Source organism: Merops nubicus, unplaced genomic scaffold (genome assembly GCF_000691845.1).
Source record: "Merops nubicus isolate BGI_N331 unplaced genomic scaffold, ASM69184v1 scaffold50180, whole genome shotgun sequence".
Taxonomy (NCBI): Eukaryota; Metazoa; Chordata; class Aves; order Coraciiformes; family Meropidae; genus Merops; species Merops nubicus.
This window is the reverse complement of record NW_008585833.1, coordinates 659-10,805: the sequence shown is the minus strand read 5'-3', so window position 1 is coordinate 10,805 and position 10,147 is coordinate 659. Positions and strand designations below refer to the sequence as shown.

The 10,147-nt window shown below is 39.9% G+C and overlaps 1 protein-coding gene across 1 annotated transcript; it reads right to left on the bottom strand.

The window, feature by feature from the left end:
• Positions 1-851: 851 nt before the first annotated feature.
• On the bottom strand, positions 852-7,067 carry LOC103780706 (lysosomal amino acid transporter 1 homolog). The gene is made up of 6 exons (XM_008948398.1): positions 6,886-7,067; positions 5,488-5,617; positions 4,824-4,914; positions 2,990-3,114; positions 1,991-2,086; positions 852-1,061 (listed from the first exon to the last, which is right to left on the bottom strand). The coding sequence occupies exons 1-6, from the start codon at positions 7,065-7,067 to the stop codon at positions 852-854; spliced, it is 834 nt and encodes a 277-aa protein (XP_008946646.1).
• Positions 7,068-10,147: the final 3,080 nt, after the last annotated feature.

Below are 10,147 nucleotides of genomic sequence, written 5' to 3'. Positions count from 1 at the left end.
CCTCATGTCCATCTATGCTCCACCTCACTCCCTTCTTTATGTCCCGTGTGGTGGATGAGTGCATGGACTTGTTCCTCCTCTGTTGGTCTGGGACTTTGGGTCTCTGGTGTGTGATGTGGGAGTGGTGGGAGGAATTTGGCTGCTGGTCTGCCTGTTCATGGTGGTATCATTCTGTATGGGGCAAGTGGTCAGTAGAAGACCAATTTTAATATTCCACAGAATCTTTTAGGTTGGAAAAGACCTTTAAGATCACGAAGTTCAACTGTTAACCCAGCACGGCCAGGTCCTCACTAACCCATGTCACTCAGCACCACATCTCCATGGCTTGGAAACCCCTCCAGGGATGGGGACTCCACCACTGCCCTGGGCAGCCTAGGACAGCCCTTGACAATCCTTTAGGCAAAGAATTTGTTCCTCAGCTCCAACCTCAGCCTCCCCTGGGGCAACTTGAGGCCATTTCCTCTTGTCCTATCGCTTGTTCCTTGGCAGAAGAGTCCGACCCTCACCTGGTTCTAACCTCCTGTCAGGGAGCTGTGGAGAGCCAGAAGGTCTCACCCGGGCCTCCTTTGATCCAGGCTCAGCACCCCCAGGTCCCTCAGTTGCTCCTCATTAGACTTGTCCTCTGAAGTGTCTTGGCTACAAGATATAAGTTAACCTATGCAATATAGTTTTAAGGTAGATATTTTCTACAAACTTGTTATTCTTATCAAGAAATATTTTTATAAATAGCATGCAGATTATTGTTCAGAAAGGAGTTTTATGATCAGGTTAGAAAGAGAGTTAAGATTTTGATTTTTAAAAAATCTGCTTAATTTCTGATCTACTTATTAAAAAGCCTATCCTAAGAAAATCTAGCTGTAACAGGAAAAGGATACAAAGATATCTAGAAACAGAACTCCGAAACTCCCAATGAGCCATGGAAGATGGTGTAAGAAGTAGAGGGCCCGGAAGGATTTGGTAGCTGGCATCTTTAGAACCAGGCTCAGCCCATAGGTACAGTTTCCCATCATGGCTAATGCAAACAGTAGGTATGAGGTGCCTTCTGTTGATCTTCTCTGGAACTAAATACAAAGGAGAAATTTTCACAAATACAGAGAAATGTTAAAAAATCTATCGCAGTAGCCAGTTGTATATAATTTTGTCATTTTGTGCTATAATATAACCAAAGACTTTTAGTCATTTTTGTCCATCTCTTCCTGGAGTCTGAACCATCAAAGCTTAGTAGTTTCAGCACTGAAAACTACAGAAATTGTTACAGCTCTTAGAAGCAGCTCCAGCTAATGTAATTTTTTCCTAAATGCAAAGCAGTTCTGCTTCCAAAATGATATTTAGTTCTTAGGATATCTGTTGCTACGTTTATTTTTGAAAATACTATGGTATTCCAGTCCTGAAGGAAAAGGTAGAGGGAGAATATGAATGGGTTTGGAAATGAACTAGCTGCTTCCATAAGCAATCATAAATGTTTGTATGTAAAACTTTCTGGTCTTCTGGCTTTTTTTGGTTTTTTTTTTTTTTTTTTTACATACTGATAGTGAAAAGGCTGGGGAGAAAAAAGTCAGTAATGGCATCTTTGTGAAAAGGGACTAGAAGTCCAAATTAATTTTAACTTTGGATCCCATGGTTGGTTACTTAAGGCAGAATATTTTGGAGAAGGAGAGAAATCGTTTGCTCACAACAACAACCACACAAAGCCTGTTTCTACTCATAGCTGATAAATCCAACTGTAAATACTTCATTGTTTCCTCTCCCCCTGCCAATCAGTCTTCTCCATCAATCAATGACCACTGTTTTCCTAAAATTTTTCACATCCTCCTCTGCATGAGGAAAAAAAAAACAACCCACAATTTTTTTCTTTACCATTTTAGAGAGTTGTAAAAGCAAAGCAGGATTTCGAGTTCAAGAGGGCTCACTGTTAACAGGGAATCCAACATCTAAAGCAACAGGGTATTTTGTAAAATACACAAGTGTACTGAGCCAAAAACCTACTTACATTTTTGTACAGCTGAGGAAATCTACTTCCCAAGTAGAACACACAGGATACATAGCCACAAATGAAGCCTGACATTTCAATCATATCAAGAGAGTTCTGAAAAAGAAAAGTACAAGTATTTTGGCAGGAATGTTTTCAGGCATTTCAGAGGATTAAGCTGAGAGTCCACTGGCTGGTTTTCTGGACAGAACTCCTTTCAAAGCAGTTCAGTGCTGCTCTTCAAATGACCAAAGAGGGCTAGAAAGGGTTTAATCTTCATCTCACAACAATGCACACTGCTGCGTCATAGCCACGACCAAGATCAAAACTAGTGCCAGGCTTTGGATACGGCACTAATATCAATCCAGTCCTCCTGCTAAAAAAGCCTGAGCACAATAATTCAAACCAAAACTAAGAACTGTAGCTAGGGCCATGAAAAAAAAAAAAAGAATCATCCTGTCTGGAGAAAGCCAAATACTCATTTTTCACAGTTTAACAGTTTTTCTCACCCTAGCTGTGTTTTGAAAATAAGCTGCTTCCCTGCTGGGCAATGTTGCTGGATTACAATTATTTGACTGGCATTAGTTTGAAGGCCATCAAATGGCTGGAAGAGCCTGTGAACGTTCCTGCTCAAATGACAGCAGCAGCAGGTACAATTGTAATTTTCCACTTTTATTGATTTCACTTGTGACCGTGCAGTCTCTACATGGATGTCTACAGCATTTCACACACGCAGAAATCCAACACATCCACAGGTTATTTCACAGAGAGGCACATCCTAATGACCCAGGGGACAGAATAAGCCCTAAACACAGGAAGCTGCTAAAAGAAGCAATTTTATAACTTCTTTATTTGGGGATGTATGGTCCATAGTTAAAACAGCCACATAGTGCCACATTTATGGTCTCTAAATCATTGTTATAAAAGTCACCCAATTTTTTTTTAAAGCTCAGAGTACACAATCTTTTCAAGATGCTTTTGGGTGGGATTCTTTTGGACTGCAATCAGGTAAGAACTTACATTACTTCTTTCCATCACTGTACTCTGTTCTGGGTTTCTTAGTAACAGCTGACAGAGTAAAATAACACACAGTGCTACATACACCGTGATCCAGGTTATGCAGAAACTCTTCAGGCTTTTGCTGCCTAGAATGACACACAAACAAATTAGCTGAAAAATAACATCTGCTGGTGATTTGAGGTTACTTTCTGTTGGCAATATAAATATGTAAATGTAATGGTACAATTTCATGTATCTTTTTCTTGGCAGCCACTTCTTTCTCCTGGGCTCTGTGCCCACCCCTGCTCACTATCATGGTTGTGCTGTGTCTTTCTGCAACAGCTGAGGGCAGCAGTGCAGGAACACGAGGGGAACTCCTCACCGCCTAGAGAAGATTTTTGTACTCGGCTTATCTCTTATATTAACTCCTAATTGTTTACCATTAAATAGGAGGTGATAGAAAACTGCTAAGTAGAATAGAATATAATGGTTTCTTGATTAAAAATTGCAAAAGCGAGGATATTTCAGATTTAAAGAAGGTATCTATAAGATAAAGATGAATTCTAAGCACTGTGCCTGTCTCTGGTTAGCTAGACATCAAGCCTTACTGAGACTCACAAATTCAAAGACACAGGCTCCACCTAGCAAGCGTCCTATGAGACAACTTAAAGGCAGACAATCCTACAGAACCCTGCAGCTATGCTGTCTTCTGCATCTGTAAGATGCTGGTGAAGTCCTGCAGTCACTGTACCAGTGGAACAAATGTTGCATGGCATCAGTGAGCCCTGTGGTCTAAATAACCTTAGTAGCTCTGTTCCACAAGCTGCACTTAGAGATGCAAACCTGACCAACTTGTGTGTGGTAACTGCTCCAGAGCTGGGTACTGAAAAGGGCTCTTCTGGGGCTTTAATCACAGCACCACTCCTCCCTCCCCAGCTACACAAACCACTGAGCTGAAACAGGCACTGGCAGTTAAAATGTACAAAAGCCTGTGTTTGCTTCCAAGAGTAGGCAGCAGGAAGGAAATCTCTTCAGCGCTGACCTATCTCCAGGTTTATTATCAGTTCCATACTGAATGAATCTGCTTTATGCCTATTCAGTCTGCTGGGCAGGCATCTGGTTTACTTCAGCTTTTTGTTACCTCTTTTGTACCATAGATTTTCTTTTGATAATGGTTTGTTGGGTTTTTTTTTTTTTAGATTGATGAGTTAATGGTTTCGATTTGGTACAATGTGAACGGAGCTTTTCATCTTCCATTTCAGTCAAAACAGTAGCCCACTGGTAGGCTGAACACTACAACTACTGCCAGGATTTTGTGAAGCACAACTCAAGTAATTTCATTCCCCTTAAATATGTTTTTTTAACTATAGGCATTGAAACCGAACACATGAAGATGTCAAGATATTTTATGCTATAAGCAAATAAAGTCCGGTTTCAATCAACATGGGGGAAACTAACTGAACCACACAAAAAATAATACTTGCTTTCAACTTAGACATGTATTTAGCTAGCTGTAAGTAGACAGTAAAACCATGGAGTGAGGTAAAATGCGGAACCAGATTCCACAAAATAACTGCATATTTTATGTCTTTATAAATTGAAAGTACTACGCAGAAAATATTCATAGATATTATGTGGGTAAGGAAAGAGAAAGGCAGAAAGGAAGAGAAGAGCAAGGGTAGGATTTGCACAAGAGCCTGAGAAAACTGGCAGCAAGAGGTCTAACAACTTAAACAGAATTTGTGCACTATAATTTATGAACCCTCTGAAAAACCTATCTTTTAAATGCTGTAGAAAATATCAAAGTAAAGTGTGCTACATTACAGGGAACATTTTAATTGCTGAAAAACCTTACATTTTGTCATCTTCTGATTCTTGAGTTTATAGTAGACAAACTGTGAAATCATAATTATATCCATGTTAACATAAAAAATGGCAGTGGCAATCTGAAAGAGAAGATACATTTGGTTGTTCAGTATAGAAATAGTTCAAAATACCTTAACTGCATGGAAATTTTGCTTCATAATCATAATGTGAATGACAAATACCAAAGCACTGCCAAAAAAAAAAAAAAATGTTTCCACTGCAAAACAAGTTAGACCACTGCAGATGAATGCAGTGTGACCTTATGCAACAGGGACTTGCTTAAGCCTGCTCCATCTAGTTTCCCAGCACTTTGGAAGCTATTAATCTTACTCATTGTCTCTTGTAAGACAAACCAAACATTCTCTCTTCCCCTTTTCATCACGGGGAGATGGAATGGTGAGCGTCATACATTAAGTCATAAAAGAGAAGACATCTCTGCCCACCCTTGGGTCCCTCTTGAGCATGTGAAAACTTCTTGCAGGCAGATGACACAGACCCTTTTCTTTATCAATTAAAAGTCAAAAATAAAAATCAGAGATAAGAAAGTTTCAGACAATTAATGCATTGCTGAAAATGCCTGTTCCTTTCAGAGAAACCCTCGCTTTCATTAAATTTTTCAATAAATTGAAAAAGTAGGCACATTGGCAGATTACCTGAATCGGCAGTTGATTGGTTAAATAGCAGCCGATGAAATTTGTGAGATCTCCAGCTATCCAACACAGCAGAAATCCCAAAGACAGCGCTTGATCCACTCTTCCGCTCTGGCAGGCCACGTAAATTTGACTGGCACAAATTTCAGAAGTAATTGTAAAATCGTGTAAGCATAAAACGTTTCATAAGCTCAGAAGTGCATTTCTCAAAATCTGAATAAAGAAAGATTAAAACTCTAACCACAAGAGGCCTATCACAGCAACACTCCACTTACCTTTTGAAGAACTCCTCTTCAGTATCACTATAGCTCCCCAGGATTTACTCTAGCATAACAGAAGGCTCAAATCACAACCTCATTACCACTTTCATGTGCTCCTTTTGTGTGGCCTGCACTGAAATACCATTTTCTGGACACGAGAACTATGCCGTAAGCATTTTATATTTGTCTGCTGTAAATACCAGCTTTTAAAATACTGAAATAAGAAAACCACTGGTATTAAACATAGAAGGGCTAAGAATGAACAAAGCTTCTAAAAGAGTTGACAACTACACTTGTGGCTCCAAATTGGAGAGCTGTTACTCAGATTCACAGCAGGGACTATGAAGCAATCCCAAATGTGACTCCATTTGACTTATCTTGATGAATTCCATGCTCACTAGCATGACAGTTTTAATGTAAAGCCCCCTTTCAACTAACATTTCAACTAATATTTCTGAAGCTCAACAGTTTACTGAGAATGGGTTTATTTTGCTCTATTTCCACAGCCTTTGACTCGTCCAGTAAATTACATCACCCTTATGGGGACAGACTTTGGAGTCAATCCCGTTTTGTTTCAGGCACTGTCACCTGCTGGGAGTATTCCTGCTTCTCCTTTTTCATCTCCTCATATTTGAAGCTTAAACCCAGTGCCAGTGACCAAACAGCAACAGATTTAGCGCTACTGAGGCACTAACTCACATCCCGCCTCTGAGCTGACCTGTTCCCAATCCCAGCTGAATTGGCAGGAGCCAGCACAAAGGTGCTGGTGACACAGTGTGCGGTTTAAAGAAACACTGAGCCAGCCTCTGCTGCAAGGGTGCCTGCGTGTGCACGTGCATTCTCGGGGCGGAGGAGATAAGAGGGGAGAGGTGATTTATTCTCATTTGCTCTAAGTGGCAGAGATTAGTGTCAAGTCAGTACAACGGAACAGTACATCAAGCTAATTTGTCAACCACCAAATATTTTTGCAAACATGAACAACATGCTTTTCTGGGATATTGTATCTGTATTATGCAGATAGACAAACATATCCAAGATAAAATAAAATTAAAAAAAAAAAAAAAAGAGGCAGCTTTTGAAAAGGCTTCAGGCAAGATTACTCATGTTTCAATCTGAGGACTGCTTAAGACTTGAAACGTACGGTAGCGCAGCAAACAGAAAACAGACAATGGAGATCAGCCCTGTGACAACGCTCCAGTACTCCCACACGTTCCCGACACATTCTTCCAGGAGATGCCAAATCCATGGTGTTCCATTTATGCACAAACTCCTCTTCTCTACCAGGGAGATATTGAAAGCATGTGCATACAGCCGGGATGCCATCGTTCCGGGACCGAGATTCAATTCCAGAAGTTTATTTCTGCCTCCATTTTTCCCCCATGCAAATCCGCAAATCCGTTTCCCAGTGCTGAATATCCCCTGTGAAAAGGCCTCCGCACCCAGACGGGTGCTGGAGCTCAGTTACTTCCAATCTCATAAATGAACCTGCCAAATTCAAAGAAATAAATACAGCCTGGGTGAATAAGACATTAACCCAACAATGCTTGCTTATACTTATTGCTTACAGAAGTTAGACTTCCAAGAAAGAGAAATATTTTTATGGCCCATTGCATTCATTGGCTCTTGACAAATGTGAAGCCCTCCAGACTGATGCTCACTCGAGCATTTCAGTCTGAGGTTGTGTTTGAGACTGTTGGATACACCGAGGTGCCAGCAATTTGCTACCGGGGCAAGGAAACCAAGCAATTTATTTGCACTTAAGACCGAATCTCTGATTTTTGTGTTCAATCCTATGCCAATAAAGTAAAAAGTACTTTCTTGAATGGTACTAGCCCAGATTCTGAGCACCCTAATAGGAAGAGTTACATTCTTCTATAGTTACTAATGTAAATTATACAGTTATATAGTTACTAATGTAACTATAATGTTGCTTTCTATGCAATTAACTTCAATGTAATTTAACTACAATGTTGCTTTCTATGCCATTAATGTCAGGATAACATTACAAAAAAGAAGTCACATTCCACAGAAGCTCCAAGGCCTACTTCAATCTAACCTGCCCATCAGCCTAACCAGTGATTCAGCGTAGTTTGAGTTATTTAATATTCCAGAGGAAAGACAGAAAGCATAAGAAACTTGCAGGAGGCAGATGTAGGGCACTCCTACTCACAAAATCCCCAGAAGGAAACATAATAGGACAACACGGCTTAAATTTGGAAGCAAGGCAGGGCTGGGTTTGACCTTTAAAAATATTTTCTTGTATCCAGTTATAATAATTCTGGATATTTTTTTGTTCCTGTTTCTGCTGAAATAATCATCCTATCTGAAATTTTAATATTTACTTAAAAGGCTAACCACTATGAAATTGAAGAAAAATTTAACAAAAATGCAGAATTATTCCTCCAAAAGCTAACAAAATTATACAGCATCTCACAGACAACAGGCCTGATGTTCACGGGTGGGAATTTTGATGTTCTTCACTACACACCCACGGGGACAAGGCTTGGAAGGGCTGAAAACAAACCCCGTCTGCAGCCTAACGTGCTGGAGCCATCCTCATTATGCTTGAAACTACTCTCAAATCTTGATAAAGTTTCCCAGAGTTTGTTTTCACAGAGCATCACTCACTGTAAAATTTGGATTTACTCTGCTAGGCATCAAGAAACTTGCTTTTTCTTCTCATGAGACTTCAGGTATATGCGGTGTCAAACGCTGGACCAAGTTCTCTGCAGAATCTGGCTCCCTCTCAAGAGAACTGTCATCACTGGACCTAAACCAATTAAATGATAAATAAACCCCATGCATTCATACACTGAGAATTCACCTTAGCCTATTAGATATATTTAGCGTATTCTGGTGAAGTTATTAGACTTTGGGCCATCTTTGAAAGTAATTTTTTTAAATTCAAAGAAAAAAGTGGTGAGCAATGTTTGAAGCAAGGTTTCCCATGCTGGCAGTCTGCAGCTGGGCAGGGTTTTACTACCCACTGAAAAGGGAGGAACACCAAAGCACACATACTACTTAGGAGGCAGGTTTTAAGCATGAACTTTCAAACATTTGTAACATTTTATTAAGTTTCATCCCAAAACGCCAATTTCAAGATAAGTAAAACACGTCAGATGTAAAGAATAAAAATGGAACTTGGCATTTTAAAACTGTGTCTGAAAAATTAGGTTTAACATGGTATTTACAACTATGTCTGAATATCCTAACTGCAGTTGGCCTCACGGATGCAAAAGCTCTCTTAGAAGCTCCAGGTCCATGTGGCAGCGAGTCCAAACAAGGCTCAATTCAGACTCAACCACCTGATCTGCTGCTATAACCTGCTCCAACCCCTGCAGCTATTACAGAAAACCAAACAGTTTAAAAAGTGGTAGGAATTAGACAGGCCACTTACACTTCCCAGATGACTGAGGACTTGAGCTTTGGCCTTTTGCCAGCCAATACACTTAACACGTTCAAAGCATGTGGATGTTCTTTGGTTGTTATTACTTAACATTTATGCAGCAGAATAACATTTGTGTTGCCAGTTCTTGTGACCGTACTTTTAATCTTAGAATAATTGCTATTTTTCTTAAATCCCCAGGAAAATACTCTGTCCCAGTAGGAGTTTGATCACCAAACCCATGAGTTCCACCAGGATGCCATCAACTAAATGTACTGGCCACAAAACCTGAGCTCCTCCTGCCAGGAGGCAGGGAATGGTGTCATCGTCTGATCTTCAGTTATTTTCATGCCTGGGTGTGTTGTAGTAGGAAACACCCTTCACAGAATAGCCCACATCTTCTGACACTGAAACATTTCATAAGTACACTTCTGGCTCAGAAGAGCACTTGTGTTTGAGCTGGACTAATAGAGATGGTTCCCTCCTCCACTATGCACAGCATTGCACAGAGATTTCCTTTTTTCCTCAAGGTTTAAGAAAGACCTTTTACTTTTATTTTATTGCATTAAATAATTCTCACCTGAAAAGACAAAAAGGAGTATTCAAATTGCCAACAGTAAGAAAATAGTATTAAAAGGTGATTTATGTCCATGTGACAATTGTGCCTGTAACCTCGTATTCTTTCTTAGATTACTGCCCAAATACTAGTTACTACCACTTGGAAAAGTTGTAATAAAGGTATTATTTTCACAGAACAGTTAATTTGGAACCCTGACATCATATCTTTCTGAAAAGGTTTAGTGTTTGTCTAGACAGAAATAAAACTGTTATGGTCTAAGATATTTAGTAATATGGAATCAGTAGCTTGAGACTCCTGTTTGGACACGCTTTTTCTTATTTTAGTACCTTATTGTGGAGTAAAAGTGTGCAAACAGAAACAGTGGTTTAAAAGTGGAACCCACTTTATCAAAAACAGCTTCACAGTGCTTTCCCTGGAACCTGGGAGCCTTGCCACAGA

What these genes read in the sequence shown, in the direction of transcription:
- LOC103780706 (XM_008948398.1), bottom strand. Translation starts at nt 7,067, where the DNA reads ATGGCATCCCGGCTGTATGCACATGCTTTCAATATCTCCCTGGTAGAG. An exon ending in CAGTGATGGAAAGAAGTAAT is followed by an intron (nt 2,087 to 2,989) that starts GTAAGTTCTTAC and finishes TTTCTTTTTCAG; the next exon opens with AACTCTCTTGATATGATTGA. An exon ending in TTCCTCAGCTGTACAAAAAT is followed by an intron (nt 1,062 to 1,990) that starts GTAAGTAGGTTT and finishes CTTTGTATTTAG; the next exon opens with TTCCAGAGAAGATCAACAGA.